Source organism: Rhinatrema bivittatum, chromosome 11 (assembly GCF_901001135.1).
Source record: "Rhinatrema bivittatum chromosome 11, aRhiBiv1.1, whole genome shotgun sequence".
In the NCBI taxonomy this organism is placed as follows: Eukaryota; Metazoa; Chordata; class Amphibia; order Gymnophiona; family Rhinatrematidae; genus Rhinatrema; species Rhinatrema bivittatum.
In genome coordinates, this window is record NC_042625.1 from 100,962,154 (window position 1) to 100,980,996 (window position 18,843).

Genomic DNA, 18,843 nt, shown 5'->3' on the forward strand with positions numbered 1-18,843 from the left:
CTAAAGGCGGCAGCAGATCTGATCAAACATTAGGACAAGTGAAACTGAAGCCAGGCTCCTGTGCGCTGCTGTCTATTCCTCCACTAGGAGAAAGGGCACCCCCAACGCAGGCTAAAATAAAAACCAGCAACCGAAGAGCCAGGGCTGCTTGTAACCTGGTGTAAATATTATAGGCAGGGACGCCCCCACGCCACGGCGAGAGCGTGCAGCAGCAGCTGCTGGATTTTCCTACATCACCCCCTCTACGCTGGTTCTTTTCTCCATGGCTGATTGACTGAGAACAAGGCAGGAAGATACTGCTGGGTACAGAGTAGGAGAGTTTGTCTTATGCACATCACGTTGGGACCGTTTACATTAAACCAAAACAGCTTATTTAGACAGAATGGTGAGTCAAAAATTATCAGAAATGCACTGTACAAGGGAAGAAGCAATAAGATAGGCCATGTCTGCCTTTATTTTTAAAACATTTTAATCCTACAAGGGACAGTAATAAAACAGGGACCAGGCTATTGAAGGAAGGGAAGAAGCATTCAGGCAAGCACCAGCTCCTCCTATTCAATACACAACAGCCTGGAAGCAGCCACTTGCATATCCTGGAGTGAGGGTCAGGCCCCTGTTTGGGGAGAGAAAACTATTGCTTCAGGGGGACATGAGCAGCTCAGGCACTGTCCTAGGTCTCCCCCCCCTCATTAAATATCAATAATAACAAAAACTTCGGGCTTCTCTCCTTCAGAGACCTGCATTGCAGAATAGGTTATTGCCTTAACCTCTGTGCCCTAGGAATAAGAGAGTTTACATCAGCAACTGACAGGGTACAGGAGAGAAAGGACTCGGACGGAGGTCTCATTACTTACCTGGGGGTGTTTGGATAAATTGAACTCCTCTCCCCACCTTTATGGAAAAAAAAAAAAAGGGAGAACTGTAGTCACTTCACAGGAAGCTGCTAACCTTTCCCAGAAGGTGGCATATAAAATCCCTTTGGAGAGCAAGGCCATGTATACACCCTCTCCACAGGAGGATGGGTCACATCCAGCTTTATGTCAAACAGGGTGGCTCAGTCACTTCTACCCCTGCTGGTGACCGGGCATGACCTCTGGAAGTCCCCCAGGAAACAAAACACTCACCCAATGGAACGTATCTTGTGATTCATTCGATCAATGTGAAGAACTTTTATCTCCTGGACAGGGGAAAAAAAAAAAAAAAAAAATCAGCAAATTAAAAAGTTTTGCATCTCTCATGCCCACAGCACATTACAGGCCGATTCAGTAAAGGTCACGGAGAGCACGCGCAGAGGCCACTCTCCCGTGTGCGCGATTCAGTATTTAAATCAGGGCCCGCGGGAAAGAGAGGCGCCAGGGACACTAGCGCGTCCCTAGCGCCTGCCAGCGAGTTTGACAGCCGACGTCCCTTCTCAAACCGCAAGCAGATTTTAAATTAATTTTTTTTTTTTTTTTACTTTGTGGCCTCCGATATGACCATGATATTAAGTTACTTTCCCGGTGCCCGAAGTAATTAGCGCCGGCCTTTGGGTAAGCGCTAATTTCTGAAAGTAAAATGTGTGGCTTGGCTGCACATTTTACTTAGTGAATCGCACGGGAATAACTAATAAGGCCATCAGCGTGCATTTGCATGTTGCGGGTGCTATTAGTTTCAGGGGGGGGGGGGGGGGGGCCGAAGCTCGTTAATGCGCTGGAACGCACTGTACTTTATCGGCCTGTTAATGTCATCAGTTACATGTGCCAGGCAAAAACTTTGCAAGGCGCATGTGATAAGACTGACAGGAGGAGAGGTGCAGAACTCTTACCCTAGGTACGAAGAACTGTTCTGCACTGAATTTATAAAGCCACTCATCCAAAAAGTGGAAGAGGAGAGAAAGCATGTCGTGCCCTGTGGAGTAGAAAGACAAGACAATTCTCTGCAGGTGAATGAGAAAAGCAGCACCATGATCATACTGCTGTGCTGAACGGGTATCATTTTCACTTATCAAAGGCCGTGTAATAGAAAATCCAGCACTGGCCTACTGGAATCTGTTCAGACAATGCCCTTTGCATGCTGGGATGAGGCTCCCGGGAAGCCTCACTTTAACCTTACTTTCTACACCATTTTCAAGTTCATTCTTCCTCTGTGACTCTGAGGTTAGAGGGTAGAATCAGCAACTGGTCCTGAAAATGAGTGACAAATTAACTTCTAAAGCAGGCTTCCCAAATCTGTCCCGGGGACCCCCCAGCCAGTCAGGTCCCCAGGACAGGTTTGGGAAGCCCTGTATCCATGGAAGGTGCACGGTGCTACTCTTCTCTCATTCCAACCTTTTGTTTTGGCTGCTACTTATTCGGAACAAAATGTGCCCAAGCTTTTGAGGGCACTGACGTTCCGCCTTCAGCCCAGTCACATCTGAAGGACCTACAAAGTCTCCAGAAATGTTCGATAACCTATAAAACTTCTCTTGGACCAGTGCAGGTACTGAAGCTTCATGAGTTACTGATCAGCAGAGAGAAGGCTTAGTAAAGCCCTGCTGAAGAGCTTCCCTCTTTTGGGCAGCCTAGGATACATCTTACACAATCCTTGGGAAAGGCATTGGTTTCCGCTGGGACTCACCTACAACTGCCACAGTTCACAACATGGTTTTAACTTCTTACCTTCTGCTATCACCTCTACAGTATCCAGGGGTTCAACAATCTCAATATCTGTAATGTATCCAAACATGGCCATGGCGCACTGCTGGAAAGCTTCCTCCAGTGTATCACCCCAGGCATGTAACCTGCAGGGAGAGGGAGGTGCCATGAAGACATCATGCAGAGATGAGGAGAGGGATAATCAGAAGTCTGCAAATGAAATACTCACTGCACATCTGCTGTGTGATCCAGATCTGAGGGCAGCAAAGAGAAAAGGTGGATCAGGTTGCTCACAGTAAGTATCGGCAGGATATGTCTTTGCCCCACCCCAGAATTAAAGCAGTGATGCTGGGCTATGGAAGAATGAAGCAATGGGAACTAAGTCACTGGCCATGTCGGCTGCTGCTCGCCATTAATTGCTCCGTCCAGTTTGGGTGTGGTTTGCTACCCAGAAAAAGTTAGCAAGGTGGCACCTGCTCATACTAAAGTCAGGACTGTCTCCAGGCTTTTACGGCCATACTAATTACAACAATGAATAAATAAGGAAGGGTCAGAAGCTGCCTGTGGATATTGGAAGGTATGAACCAGCAGAAAGGTATCTGAGATTTAGAGGCCAAACTGCTTAATAAGATGGTTTGAATACAGGTGTTAAGCTTCAGCTTCTGATATACCCGTGGGCATTAAACCCAAATGTTTTACAGGCCAGAAGGGCTATGTGTTAGCACCGCTGGTTCCTGCAAAGCCTACTATGTGCCAGGATGTCCCCTCTGGCTCTGGCCTGACTCCCACCCCAGCAGCACTAACGTTGACAGTCGGAAGGGGCAAAAGAGCACTGCTTCCTCCGGCCCCAGCAAGCAAAACGGCACTGGCCGAGCTCGAGATCCATTCTGAGGAGCCATCCGAGGTGCGAGTCCAGAGTCCTAGGACCCCCGGACACAGGCACTACCCGAGCGCCTTACTTGTCCTCCGAGGGGCTGGATCAGTTCCGAATCCTTCAAACGGCCGCTACTTACATTCGTACTTTTTCGTGACGGCCGGGTATTTGGCTTTGATCGTCCTCTGCTCTTCCGTCAGGTCGTAATACCTCTCGTCCATGGCCACTCACACGTGACGCTGCCCCGGCGGCTCTTCCGTCCTTTAAAAATGGAGCCTCGCATGCAGGCTTCAGGCGGCGACCCTCGTCAGGTGATCAGTTCTTAAAGGGACCGCAGGCCTCCCGGAAGCAGCCCTGTGCAGGCAGTGATAGAAACGGTCCTTTGTCACAGGAAGTTAAAAAGAAAAAAAAATATTAAAATATAGAAATGATACTAACCACTTGGGATAACTAAATTGATAGTTATACAAAAGTAAGATTTCTCATTATTTTGAGTTTTGTTTATTTTTCAGGAGAACTGGATGATCGAGTTTCGAAACCTTCTTTTAGCTACACTTGCCCTTATGAATCTTAGTAAATTGTCTCATCTGTGCTGATTTTCACCGCATTAGGAATCACATTGATTCTATGAACACAGCATAAGTAACTGAAGAGAAGGCTCAGGGAGGAATTTTTTTTTTTAAATCGGGTTGTACAGCTATATTATATGATGAAATAAGGGCAACATTGGAAATAATGTCAAAAGTGTAAACAATTGAGCCAGGGAAGTTGACATTTTTAAGAATTCAACTAATACTTCTGCTTTAAAGTAGCAATGCAAGAGATTCTACCATCTGTCAAGCTTTGTTCAGTCAGGAAATAATATCACATTTACATTTTAAAAAGAACCAATTAAGGTCCAGGCTGGGCTTGTCAATGTGTTGATTTAGTGCAAAACCTACATTTAGCTAGACAGTGTTTATCTTTGAACACAAGGTAAACAAAGGCTCTTATTGTATGTCATGTTTTGGTGATTTCAATATATGTTAAAGAGCCCATGCTAAAATAATCAACCTAATAAATGAAGCTTGACCGACGTGCCGCACATGCGCAGTAGAGAGCAGCTCTACTGCGCATGTGCGGGCAAGCATGTTGGTCTTAGGCAGCGTCAGGGAAAAAAAAACATGGCGGCAGCGGGCGGCGGCGGCGGGCTGCGGCAGCAGCGGGTGGCGGCCAGTAGCGAGGGAGGGAGGAGAGAGAGAGAGGGAGGGAGTAGGGAGGGAGTGACTGAGTGGGAGGGAGGGAGGGAGGGAGGGATTGAGTGAGGGGGCGGGACTGGGAGGGAGGGACTGAGTGAGGGGGAGGGACTGAGTGAGAGGGAGGGAGGGAGAGGAGGGAGGAGTGGGTGAGTGTGTGGGAGGGAGGTAGGGGGTGGGGAAGAGTGAGGGGAGAGGGAGAATGAGGGAGAGGTGAGAGACAGGGATGTGAGTAAGTGGAAGGGGGAGAGGGAGAATGAGGGAGAGGTGAGAGACAGGGATGTGAGTAAGTGGAAGGGGGAGAGGGAGAATGAGGGAGAGGTGAGAGACAGGGATGTGAGTAAGTGGAAGGGTAAGAAGTTGTGGAGCAGAGAAAAAGGGAGTGGAGGAGGGCTGAGGGGGAGGGGATGGGATTGAGAGAGGGTGGGGAGTGACTGAGGGAAGGGGAGAGAGGTGGGAGTGACTGAGGGAAGGGGAGGGAGGTGAGAGTGAGGGGAAGAAGGCAGTGGGAGACAGAGGGTGAGTAAGACTGAGTGGAGGAAAGGGGAGGAGTGAACGAGGGGAAGGGGGAGAGAGGGAGAAAAAGTGTAGAAGGGTGCTGTGTTAGAAAATGGACTGAAAACAAAATGTAATGTAGCCCGTTTTAACGGGCTTAACGGCTTGTTACACTATAAAGTACCCAAGGTTTGGCTTTATAGACAGCTTACATGTTATAGAACTCCAAAAAACTTTCTTTATGCACAACTACCACAAAGTTTAGGGAGTGGGAAAAACAAGTATCTGTCACTGAATGGTATATGGAATTCCAAAAATTTTAATTTGATCCTCTGTTGTGCTTTAAATCCTTTCTGACTTTCCCTAAAAGCGGTAATGTGGTCCACTCTGTGACTCAAGATTGGTGCCATTTAGTAGAGTGCACCTTCCCATACAATACATTTTCCGGCAGGGCTGAATTAGCCATACCATGTGGATGACATATCCAGTGACACCAAATGGACCTCTCTATCATAATTACTAGAGTTTTTGCTTTACTGAGAATGTGCAGGAATTGCCTCACAGGCATTGCCTCGTAGCCCCCTCACTGTGGATCCATCAAGTCTAGAGGGCGTGAATAAAGTGGAGACATTCAAACACTGCACGGAGCGGCAGTAGCCACAGAGGCGTTCATGGAGCGGGATGCCAGTGGCCAGTAGTTGGTGTTCCACCTTCACGGAGCGGAAGGATGGAGGGCTGCTGTTTCCAAAAAAATAAAACCAGGGGTGGGTAAGAGTATGGGGCAAGGGGGTGGCCTGCTTGTTGCAGCGGTTGCTACCCCCAATTGAGCTGGATGTCACTTGGATGCAGATTCAAAGCTGCTCTCTAAATTGGGTGGAGGGGAATTAGGGCTGGAGGGTACTGGAAGCCAATAGTAACAGGTGGGAGAGAGAAAAAGGGAAAAAAAATGGATAAAGTGCGTAGCTTGCTGGGCAGACTAGATGGGCCGTTTGGTCTTCTTCTGCCGTCATTTCTATGTTTCTATGTTTCAGCCTTGCAGTTACATCTGAAAAAGGGACCTCTGGGTCTCTAAAGCTCATGAAAATCTAATGATACCAAATGACCTACAGCGATCTCACGGATCATTGTTTTGTCAAAGGAGCTACAAACTTAAGGAATGACAGATTTCTTCACCTCCAGTGGAAGAGTTTTTGTATTCAGAGTTTGAAAATTATGGACTATTTTACCAGTATCAGTAGTTACTGCTACTGCATTAAATCAGTTGAAAAGTAAATGGCACAAAATACTTAGTAACATACATTACATAAACATCAATTCAGTCTGTCTCATCTAAATACATCCTCTGATTCTCTACCACATTGGGTAGATGAGTTTATCGATTCCACCCCCATGTTTTTCACCATTGCCTTAAGCATGTCCACATTCTGTTACGGTGCTGGCCTCCCCCATCTCTGCTATTTCAAGCTTTGTGGCCTTCCTCTTTGATTCTTATAAGACCAATACTACTTAATCCAAGACCCAGACCCTCTTCTACATCTCACCATTCACTTTTGTAACATCTTCACAGTCAACAAAATTGGTGAGGCCATTGTCCAACACATCCAGCCTTCCCCCTGCCCACTCCATCCTCCCACCACAGTTAGGGCTGTAATTGCTGCTCCGTGCAGGTTACCCCAGGATCATAATCATGGCACCACTGTTGTTAGAGTTGTAACCAAATCTGATGCAGTCATAACTCACTCTCTGCACACTGGCTTGTGTGTCCCACTCTTTGGCCCTTTAGAATTTCACGAGACTAAGCAAACACTTAAGATTCTTCCTCATTTGGTTTTTGGTTGATCCCAACTTTGAACACATGTGGGCAAAGGCAGGTTATCTAAAAATCCACATAAATAAGTCCATAAATACATTTCTTTTACTATTACCATCTGCCTTAGCACTACACTCTGTGTCTGTCACAAGCAGTTTAAATCCAGTCATGGTTCTGGTTGCCACGACTTCTCCCAGTGGCTATTTCAGGCCTCTCAGCTGTGAAGTCTTTGCTTCTTGTTCCTGTATACTTTCCTCTCTGCAACTTCATATCATTAACTTCCTTTTCTATGGAAGATAAACTCCTGCTTTCTATACCCAAGGTGATTGCAAAACCTCTATCGAATATTCTCAACTGCTCTCTAGAGCATGGCACAGTCCCAAATTTCCTAAAACAAGCAGTAGTAAAACCACTACTCAAAAAAACCCAATCTTGACCCCTCCGCCTTGTCCAATTACAGACCTGTCTCCAACCTCCCCTTCCTAGCTAAAATCCTTGAAAAACTAGTCAACTCTCGCCTCTCTGATCACCTTGAACAAAACAATATCCTCCCATCGACTCAACATGGTTTCAAGAAGCATCTCAGTACTGAAACCTTACTGCTCTCCCTTCACGATACACTCATAAGAGGTACTGATTCAGGTTCCTCTTACCTGATTGCCTTGCTTGACATATCTGCTGCGTTCGACACAGTCAACCACGATGTCCTCCTCAACATCCTCAGGAGTATTGGGATCTCTGGCAATGCCCTCGCCTGGATACAATCATACCTCCAAAATCGCTTTTTTACTGTCCGAGTTGATAATAACGAATCTGACCCCATCAGTCTGCCCCAGGGTGTCCCCCAAGGTTCTTCCCTCTCCTCTACCCTTTTCAATATATACATGCTTCCTCTTACCACCTTGCTCTCTAACCTGCACATCAAGCATTTCATTTATGCTGACAATGTGCAACTCATTTTCCCCTTATCCGACTCCCTCCAAACTGCTCTAGGAAACTGGGAATCCTGCCTTTCCTCCATCAACCAACTCCTTAATGACATGCACCTAGCTGTAAATCCCAACAAAACTGAACTTTTAATAATTTCCAACAAACAATCGCTTCCAGACATTCCACTTACACACTCATCCTCCAGTTTAGGTGTACTTATTGATAATCATCTCACTTTTAAATCATATATTAACTCCATCATAAAGGAATGTTATTTTAAGCTTCAAACAATAAAAAAACGTAAACCTCTGCTGCATTTCACGGATTTCCGCACAGTACTCCAGTCTATTATTCTATCCAAAATAGACTACTGTAACGCACTCCTCCTTGGCATCCCCGCCTCACACACCAAGCCGTTACAACTATTACAAAATGCCGCCGCTCGTATACTGTCAAATTCCAAAAAAAGGGACCATATCACTCCCATACTTATCGAACTACACTGGCTCCCAATACAATCACGAATTCTTTATAAAGCACTTTCCATCATCCACAAAAGTTTACTAAACTCCAACCTCAATTGGATCAACCCCCCACTCCTTCCTCGTACTTCCAACAGACCCACACGCCCAGCTCTACAAGGAACTCTACGTGCCCAATCCATCAAATCATTCAAACTTTCCTCCACCATAAGCAGAGCTTTCTCTCTAGCCGGCCCCACCATTTGGAACTCCTTACCGCATGATATTCGCCTGGAGACATACACACCCATTTTCAAGAAAAAACTGAAAACCTGGCTCTTTCAGCAAGCCTACACCATGACACCCCCCATTACATAAATACCCTTTGTATTGTAATTTTGCGATCTACGTCTATTGAAAGCGGTTTGAAAGCGGTTTCAACACGGAATATGGAATACGTTATGTCCCTCATTTTGTACATTGTACATTATTGAAGTTATTTCTTAGTTATTGTATATAATTTATAGTTTTTTAATTCATTGTTTTTGCTTTCTCTACCCATGACCCTTCCCCTACCCTTGACCCTTCCCCTGGTTTTTGTTCTTCGCTGGTTATATGTAAGGGCTCCTCCCTATAGTTACCTGTATATTTTCTGTTTTATATAAGGGCTCCGCCTAAAAGTTCTTGTTTATTGTGAACCGATGCGATGTGCGAACGGACATCAGTATAGAAGAGACTTTAAATAAATAAATAAATAAATAAATAAGATTTCACTGTCCTCTACTTTATTAGCACCTGTCAAATATTTCTAGCAGGTCTCATCTCCCCGTCCCTTCTTTTTTTTCCAGTGAATACATTTTAAGTATGGAGACTCTCACGGGAGGGGTAAGGGCCCTGAGGGGGGCTGAAGGGCATGGCAGAGCAGTGTTTTGGAGTTTTAAAACATCTTTTGGCAAATAGTGTGCACTATATCCTAATGGCCAAAACAAAATATCCAAAAATGTTATTTGTGACAAACTGAACTAAACATCAAGTCATTAATCTTGTTTTATGCATATATTTTAAATAAATGCACATCCCCACTTTTTTGTGATATCTTGAAACACATATTGTTGAACAAGAAGATCTATTCTCTGAAGAGGGATTAAGTTGTTTTTTTAAGAATGTTCTACAGAGATGGGTTAACTCTTCAAATCTGCAAGAATTTAATGGGATCATAAGATTAGTTCAACAAAGGCTTTATGTAACATTTTACTATAAATATCTGCACAAGATGTTCCGTATGGATTCCCTTCCATGGATTAATCGTAAACTGCGTATTTACAATCCCACACCCTCTCTGCAATGGAATGTACATAATCTTTGAAGAAGAAGATAAAGATTTTTTTTTATTTCCGCAAGCTTTTGATTGATTTTAGTTCACTGCTTGTTTTAGTTGTTTTTACTTTGATTTTATATTATGCGGCTTGTGTGAACATTTTTGTTCAATGTGTCTTGCCTTGCTTGTAAATTCTGTATGTTACTTTTGTAAGCTGCTGAGAGCTGTGGATTTATGGGATAAAAATACCTAAATGAAATAAATAAAGTATCTTAAGCCTTTCTTTGTAAGGTTTGTGATGCAGGTCTAGTATCTTGTCATTAAGGAAGGCTATGACCACAAATGCTCATAGTTTGGGAAATAAAATCCCAGATCTGCAGGCCCTAATGGCTGAGGCAGAATTGGACATTGTTGCTATCACAGAAACATGGTTCACAGAATCTCATGAATGGGATACAACAATACCAGGCTACAACTTGTTAAGGAAGGACAGAGAGGATAGAAAAGGGGGAGGTGTGGCTCTTTATGTCAGAAACAACATCCAAGCATCTGAGCTACAAGGAAGTTGGGGTAAAGAAGAAGCTCTATGGGTCGACCTAAAAAAAGATGACGGAGTGTCCATTTATATTGGAGTGGTTTACAGGCCTCCAAACCAAAAGGAAGAGCTGGACAGAGATCTGATTGAAGACATCCATAAGATAGGTAAGAAGGGAGAAGTGGTGATCGTGGGTGACTTTAATATGCCAGATGTAGACTGGAAAATCCCCTCTGCAGAAACTAAAAATAGTAGAGCAATAATGGATGCCATGCAAGTATCTTTGTTCAAACAAATGGTGTTGGAACCCACGAGAGAAGGTGCTATACTCGACTTATTGCTCAATAATGCAGATAATGTCTCAGATGTCCAGGTGGGCGCCCACCTCAGCAGCAGTGATCATCGAACGGTATGGTTTAATATCACTAATAGAATAGGGAAAAGAACCACAAAGACCCGAGTTTTACAGTTCAAAAACACAGACTTTGAGGAAATGGGAAAGTACCTGGAGGAAGAACTTAAAGGATGGGAGAACGAGAGAGATGTGGATCAGCAGTGGACCAATCTAAAAGGAGCAATCACCAAGGCAACTGCTCTATATGTTAGAAACATAAAGAAAAGCAAAAGAAAATTGAAACCTATCTGGTTCTCAAAGGAGGTGGCTGACAAAATTAAAGCTAAAAGAACAGCATTCAAGAAATATAAAGGATCCCAAAGGGAGGAGCACAAAGAAGAATATTTGTATCAACTGAGGGAGACGAAGAAAACAATCAAGTTGGCAAAAAATCAAGCAGAAGAGAGGATTGCCAAGGAGATAAAAAATGGTGACAAAACATTTTTCAGATACATCAGCGAAAAGAGAAAGGTCCAAAGTGGTATAGTGAAATTGAAAGGTGGTAATGATCAATGTGTGGAGACAGACGAAGAAATGGCAGAAATATTAAACGAATACTTCAGCTCTGTGTTCACTAAAGAAGACCCTGGAGAAGGACCATCTCTACACAACAAGAAACTGGAGGGAAGTGGAATAGATGAAAATCCTTTCACAGTAGAAAATGTGTGGGAAGAGCTAAAGAACCTGAAAGTGGACAAAGCCATGGGGCCTGATGGGATTCATCCAAGGATATTGAGGGAGCTCAGAGATGTTCTGGCGGGTCCGCTGTGTGACCTGTTCAATAGATCCCTAGAAACGGGAGTGGTGCCGAGAGACTGGAGAAGAGCGGTGGTGGTCCCGCTTCACAAGAGTGGGAACAGGGAGGAGGCTGGCAACTACAGGCCGGTTAGCCTCACTTCGGTGGTGGGAAAAGTAATGGAGTCTCTGCTGAAAGAGAGAATAGTGAACTATCTACAGTCCGGAGAATTGATGGACCAGAGGCAACATGGATTCACAAGGGGAAGATCCTGTCAGACAAATCTGATTGACTTTTTTGACTGGGTAACCAAGGAATTGGACCAAGGAAGAGCGCTCGATGTCATATACTTGGATTTCAGCAAAGCTTTTGATACGGTTCCGCACAGGAGACTGGTGAATAAAACGAGAAGCTTGGGAGTGAGTGACAAGGTGGTGACCTGGATTGCAAATTGGTTGACGGACAGAAGACAATGTGTGATGGTACACGGAACCTTCTCTGAAGAGAGAGCGGTTTTAAGTGGTGTACCGCAAGGATCGGTGTTGGGACCGGTCCTGTTCAATATCTTTGTGAGCGACATTGCGGACGGGATAGAAGGTAAGGTTTCTTTTTGCGGATGACACTAAGATCTGCAACAGAGTGGACACGCCGGAAGGAGTGGAGAGAATGAGACGGGATCTAAGGAAACTGGAAGAGTGGTCGAAGATATGGCAGCTGAGATTCAATGCCAAGAAGTGCAAAGTCATGCATATGGGGAGCGGAAATCCGAATGAACTGTATTCGATGGGGGGGGAAAGGCTGACGTGCACGGAGCAGGAGAGGGACCTTGGGGTGATAGTGTCTAATGATATGAAGTCTGCGAAACAATGCGACAAGGCGATAGCAAAAGCCAGAAGAATGCTGGGCTGCATAGAGAGAGGAATATCGAGTAAGAAAAGGGAAGTGATTATTCCCTTGTACAGGTCCTTGGTGAGGCCTCACCTGGAGTACTGTGTTCAGTTCTGGAGACCGTATCTACAAAAAGACAAAGACAAGATGGAAGCGGTACAGAGAAGGGCGACCAGGAAGGTGGAGGATCTTCATCGCATGACGTACGAGGAGAGATTGAAGAATCTAAATATGTACTCCCTGGAGGAAAGGAGGAGCAGAGGTGATATGATACAGACTTTCAGATATTTGAAAGGTTTTAATGATCCAAAGGCAACAACAAACCTTTACCATAAGAAAAAAATCAGCAGAACCAGGGGTCACGATTTGAAGCTCCAGGGAGGAAGATTCAGAACCAATGTCAGGAAGTATTTCTTCACGGAGAGGGTGGTGGATGCCTGGAATGCCCTTCCGGAGGAAGTGGTGAAGACCAGAACTGTGAAGGACTTCAAAGGGGCGTGGGATAAACACTGTGGATCCATAAAGTCAAGAGGCCGCCAATGAAGAGTGGGTGACTCGCCAGAATGATGACTACTGCCTGGAGACAATACCCTTATTCAATAAACATACACATGGTTACTGTGACTCCAACATCACTCTAAGCTTCAACAGCAAGAGGAAATGTGGAAAAAAGGATTTGCACTCACAAAGACGGGAGTAGCTGGCTTGTTACGGCGGTTACTACCCCAAACCAAATATCCAAATTACTACCTCCACCTTCCTCTATTCCTGATGCCTTTCAACTAGCTTGATCACTCCATTCTTATACTTCACTTTCAATGCATATCCAGCATAGTTCTCTGCTTCAACAGCAGGGGAGAAGAAAAACTGTTACTTCACACATCCAGCAGAGCTCTCTGCTTAAACGGCAGGGGAGAAGAAAAAAGGGTTCGCACTCACAAAGCGGGGAGTAGCTGGCTTGTTACGGCGGTTACTACCCCAAACCAAATGTACCTGATACTTCACTCTCGACGCATATCCAGCATGGCTCTCTGCTTCGACGGCATGGGAGAAAGACTGATACATCACAAATTTCCAGCATAGCTCTCTGCTTCAACGGCAGGGGAAAAGAAAAACTGATACTTCACGCATATCCAGCATAACTTCAACGGCAGGGGAGAAGAAAAAAGGATTCACACTCACAAAGCGGGGAGTAGCTGGCTTGTTACGGCGGTTACTACCCCAAACCAAATGTGCCTGATACTTCACTTTCGATGCATATCCAGAATAGCTCTCTGCTTCAACGGCAGGGGAGAGGAAAAAACTGATACTTCACGCATATCCAGCATAGCTCCCTGCTTCAACGGCAGGGGAGAAGATAAACAACCAAAAAGGGCTGTATAACATAATCAGGGTAAAAACAAATAAGCATGGGTATAGCTTGCTTATTGCGGCGGTTACTACCCCTACTACCTCTAACTAATCAAGCTAGATATTTCACTTGGATGCAGCTCCATCACCGCTCTCTACATTAATGGCGGGGGTGGAAGGGAATTAGAACCAAGAGCTAAGAGAAACAGATAAGTATGGGAGAAGAAATGAGGGAAGCTTGCTGGGCAGACTGGATGGGCCATTTGGTCTTCTTCTGCCGTCATTTCTATGTTTCTATGTTTCTATATTAGGCCTCTCTGAGCAGTATACATGGTTTATGTGCATAAAGTCCTTACATATCCCATGACCAGGACTCCTGCGTCTGCCCAGAAGAGGCGGAATAGTGTCCACACGTGCTGCCTGCAATCTTACCATCTCCTGGAAGGATAAAATCCTGAACTCTAAAGTCCAGGAGCGGGCTCAAATTTCTTTCAAACTGAGACGCCTCTGCATAAGATTGGTCCAGGAATAATTAAGCACGTGAACAGGTTTTAAAGGACGACCACCTCATGTTGTACCCCACTTTGAATCCTTAGTAGCAAAGCCAGCTATAAATTGTATTCATAACCACAACTGCAACTGGACCCTGTGTGATCCCACAACGCTCAGCCATGAGGCTGGGGTAGCAGCAGAAAATCACAATGATCCGGGGGTGGGGAGAAAGAAGAATCCAAAGGATCTGGCATGGGGAAAGTCACAAGTTTTAATTGAACTTAATTTTCAATTTCTATTCTCCCTTTAGTGACTGGAAATCAGACAACATTAAAATGAGGAGAGCCACTGGTAATGGATTACAAAGCAGTTGAATTAAGTGATTGAGGGGTTATATTTAGGAAATAATTAATATATATATATTTAGATGTATTTGTTTTTTAGTCCCCTTAGCATGAATAATAAAATATATAAAGAAGGAAAGATCAAGAGAGAGAAGAGTCAGGAGGTTGGAAGAAGGGTAAGTAAGAGATTACATTTGAGGTTTAAACATTTTTCCCAATGTGTTTTGATCTCTCCAGTTGAAATGATTAGAAGATGCTGCTTGGCTTTTTATTCCTGAAACTAGCGGTACCCGGCCACGCGCTGCAGTGGCAGAGTCAGGTTCTTCCCCCCCCCCCCTTCCTCATATACCTCAGTCACTCATAGTCTTCCTCCTTGGTCACTCACCCCCCCCTTTCCTCCCCTGTCCCCAACTCCAGCTCTCTCCCCTCACACTCACCCCTCCCCCTTCGGTCACTATCCCCCCCTTCACTCCCCTGTCCCCACTCCAACTCTCACCCCTCACACTCACCTCTCCCCTCTGTGTCTCTCCCCTGACACTCACCGCCCCCTTCATTCACCCTCCCCTGTCACCTCTCCCCGCCTACTCCCTACCCTTTTGTCAGTGACACCGCACCCTCTCTCAATCTCCTTCCCTGATTCTGATCCCCTCCGGCTCGCAATGCCCTCCCAGCTGCCCCCCCCGTCCCTCTCCCTCTTGTGCGGTTCTGCGCGGCCCGCTCCCGAAGGCGCGAGGTCAGCGAGGATCCCTCCCTGTCGTGCACGTGAGCCGTACCAGATCGCCGCCGCAGCTCCTCCCAGGTGTCGAATTTCGACCGGCCAACACCACCACGCCCGATATTGCCGCCAGTCCGCCGCTGCTGCTCCTCCCAGCGCCATGTTGGTCCCGCTGTGCCCGACGTGCGCTCCCACCCGCGCATGCGCAGTACAGCAGCTTCATTTCCCAAGGTAGATAGCGTGTGTTGCATGTCTGTCCAACAGATGTCGCTGTTTTCCCCACACACATGTAAAAACATGTTTTTTTCTGTAACCGTGTGACATCTATCAGGTCTATCCAGTAAAGTGCGGCCGCGTTTACCCCGCTCCTAACCCGCATTCTACTCACTTTCCGGCCGCGTTAGCCCTTCCTGCGATCCACAACCCCCTTTAACCTACCCTTACCGCGTCCTAAAATCCCCGGGCAACCCCTTCCGCACGTGGCATGTATATTGCATGCAAACGAGCGAATTAGCTATTCCCTAGCATCCCATAACCCGCGCCCCGACTATCGCTATCTTTCCCTGCCGTTTTGCCGCGCGTTTAACCTGCAAACTTACCGCCTACCCTGACCCCTGTGGTAGAGGCAGGGGTAAGGGTAGGCGGCAAACTTTCCCCCAGCCCCCGCTCACCTGCCCTGGCCGCGTCCATGGATGCCGGTCCCTGGGGCAACCCTAGTCCTCTCCCCTCCTCCCGAAGCAAAAAAAAAGCGAAAAAAAAAGTTGCAAGAGAGAGAGGGGAGAGGACGGGCAATCCTACGCTCGGCGACAGTGTAAAGCGACGAAGCGACTTACTTTTTGCAGCCCCCTCCGGACATTGGACGACCTCTCCTGCCTCCAGCTGCTCGCGAAGATGGACGCCTGCGCGGCCGCTGAAGACGTGACGTCACATGCCTGACGCCAAACGTCGTGATGTCACGGCTTCAGCGGCCGCGCAGGCGTCCATCTTCGCGAGCAGCTGGAGGCAGGAGAGGTCATCCGATGTCCAGAGGGGGGGCTGCAAAAAGTAAGTCGCTTCGCCGCTTTCCACTGCCAGTCCCTTCTCCCCTCCTCCCGGAGCAAGGCTGCTTTTCGCGCCCTGCTTCGGGAGGAGGGGAGAGGGGACTGGCACTGGGGAAGCCACGATGTCCGGAGGGGAGCTGGCAATCCCGACTTCCTGGTATCTGTCAATTCAAATGACATTTGAAATGACAGATACCAGCGTGGCGTGAAGCCTTAGGCCCGCGCACCCAGGATACTGTATAGGCGCTCTATACCGTAAAATGGGTTGCGCGGGCCTAACGCTTCACGGACCCTTCTTAGACACGGTTTACATTTGCATGAAATTATAGTTCAGGATCGAGCGGTAGGTGAGCTGCACTGTGCGTGCGGCAACCGCGGGTGCGCCGGGCACTAACGCAGATCTTCCTACCGCTCGTTACTGGATAGACCTGTATGTAATCTAGATAGAGAAGAACCTTTCCAAAAGTGAAAGCAAGGTTGTGTCCAAATTTGAAAGCAATTAGTGCAGTAGCTGAGCCTGGTTAAGTTGAAAAAACAGAACAGAGCAGTAAAGGTTACAGTTTGTGGGGTTTTTTTGGGTTTTTTTTACCCCAAATGAACAGCACCAGCAAAGAACAGTTTAAATATGCAAGCACGCCTTCCTGGCCCCCCCCAACCCGGCGAAATAGAGCAACCCACGCTACAGCCCCCCTCTCGGGAGACGTGGAGAATGAGTGTCCCCCCCCCCCCCCGTGAAAAACGCGTGGTGGAAAATGAGAACGGTCCCCCACCGTGCTCCTCCCCAGCTACCTGTGTAAACTGCCAGCCGGTGGCGAGGGTGTGTGCTAGGGTTTGTTCCGCCGGCTGCCAGGTCGCAAAACTTCACCGGTGAAAGTGGTGCGTCAGGATTCCTGACCTAGTAAGGGCAAATGTCCACTGAGGTTATGGCGCCGACGGGCTCTTGCCCTTACTATGTCACATGGTGTACCGACGTCATTGTTGTCTCCGTATAGCATAGTAAGGGTAAGGTCCGCTGAGGATATGGTGCCGACGGGCTCTTGCCCTTACTATGTCACATGGTGTACCGATGTCATTGTTGTCTCCGTATAGCATAGTAAGGGTAAGGTCCGCCGGCGCCATTTTGGTTGCTGGCATCCGACGGCCCTACTGAATGCGATGTGTCCCGGACCGTTCCTGTGGTGCCGGCGGAGAAGCACAGACTTGTATCAGGTGTAGTGTGTGATCGGAGTGCAGTGCGTGGGTGGGTGGAAGAGGGTACTTTAATTTAAATTCGGAGGGTGTGTGAAATGCGTGGCTTCCCAATGTAGCAGCCAGGAATTTGTGTTTTGGTGTGTTTTAGGAGGGTGGGTGAAGTAAGTGACATTGGTGGGCGTGTGGGTGGGGGTGTGTGGTGTGATGAGTGTGGATTTCTGTGTGTTATGAGGGAGTGTGAATGAAAGACAATAGCCCTGTGTGGGGGTTGGGTGTGGTGTGTGAGTGTGTGTGAAAGGTGTAAGAGGTTGCGCTTGTGCTGACGGCCACCAGATGTCACTGTTTTGTGTAAGCAATTTTTAAACTTGTATTACCTGTCACAGGTGTGACCTATATGTAATGTAAGTGTATAAGATCCTTCCCATATGGGAAGTGAATGTTGTGTGCAAATTTGAACGCATTCGGTTAAGCGGTTGGCGAGATTAGCGACGACGTACAAACTATTTAACATTTTTATTTATATAGATTTGGTGAGGGTCTGTCTGTGTTCTGCATGTGTAAGCGAGGTCAGGTATTCTGCTAGCATGCGGTTTCTGTGCAGGAATTTAAAGCAGACTGGTTTGTTCTGCTTTCCTAATGGGAGGTGCTCTAGGGCCTGGTATAATATTTGCCTGTTCCTGTTTGAGTGCTTGCAGTTAGTACTGCTGGGGTATGGGGATTTTACTATATTGTTGTCATTCAGTTTACTCAAGGCAGTCCAAGGGCCAAACCCACATCTAACAGGCGATAGATGGGTTCCAAGTGGATGTTTTTTCCTACAACAAACTGGTGCCGGCCTCAGGGCCCAGCCAGCACCAGTATTATGTACAGTTAAGTGGGGAAGGAGGCCCTGGGGATCCTTCCTGCATAATTTAGAAATTTTAATCCTCTAGATGGGGGTAACATAGCTTTGAGGGAGTGGATCAATTGTGATTGCTGGAGGGAGCAGGGCTTTAATTTCCGCGGTGAAAGGGGGCCTGGGATAGAGCGTGAGACTGAGTTTCTATAGCGGGTAAAACAAAAATGTCAAAACCAAGAATGGGGGGGAGGGGCAGCATAGTAATTTTTCACACAGGGCAGCAAAACTGTTCGCACCAGCCCTGTTTGGGAAACAGTGATTACAAGTTTGAGGTTTTGAGTCATAATAACTTGTGGCTCCCGAAAAAACATTTTGAACTTTTTTCTTGGCCAACTTGAAAATTACATAAAGTGCTGCAGATGAATTTTTGGGAACTTACAGCGCATGTCCAAGATGAGAAGCGACTTTAATTAAAGGCACAGCAGCCGCGAGCAGGCGTGGCCGTTCCCTGTGGCGCGCGCCCAGTCTGCTCTCCTCCACCTAGAGCCCAGCTCGGCTCCCTTCCCGGCCGCCCACGCGCGCTCT

At 46.7% G+C, this 18,843-nt stretch overlaps 1 protein-coding gene across 3 annotated transcripts; it reads right to left on the bottom strand.

Moving 5' to 3' along the window:
• Positions 1 to 424: 424 nt before the first annotated feature.
• ZBTB8OS (zinc finger and BTB domain containing 8 opposite strand) lies at positions 425 to 18,826 on the bottom strand. Of its 3 annotated transcripts, none has more exons than XM_029571480.1 (8): positions 18,698 to 18,826; positions 3,634 to 3,866; positions 2,842 to 2,866; positions 2,637 to 2,758; positions 1,805 to 1,887; positions 1,125 to 1,177; positions 855 to 891; positions 425 to 776 (listed from the first exon to the last, which is right to left on the bottom strand). In XM_029571480.1, the coding sequence occupies exons 4-8, from the start codon at positions 2,707 to 2,709 to the stop codon at positions 690 to 692; spliced, it is 333 nt and encodes a 110-aa protein (XP_029427340.1). In that variant the 5' UTR covers positions 2,710 to 2,758; positions 2,842 to 2,866; positions 3,634 to 3,866; positions 18,698 to 18,826; the 3' UTR covers positions 425 to 689. The 3 variants fall into 3 exon arrangements, with proteins under 3 accessions (XP_029427340.1, XP_029427339.1, XP_029427338.1); XM_029571479.1 differs by having other exon boundaries at positions 3,626 to 3,866; XM_029571478.1 differs by having other exon boundaries at positions 2,842 to 2,965; positions 3,626 to 3,866.
• Positions 18,827 to 18,843: the final 17 nt, after the last annotated feature.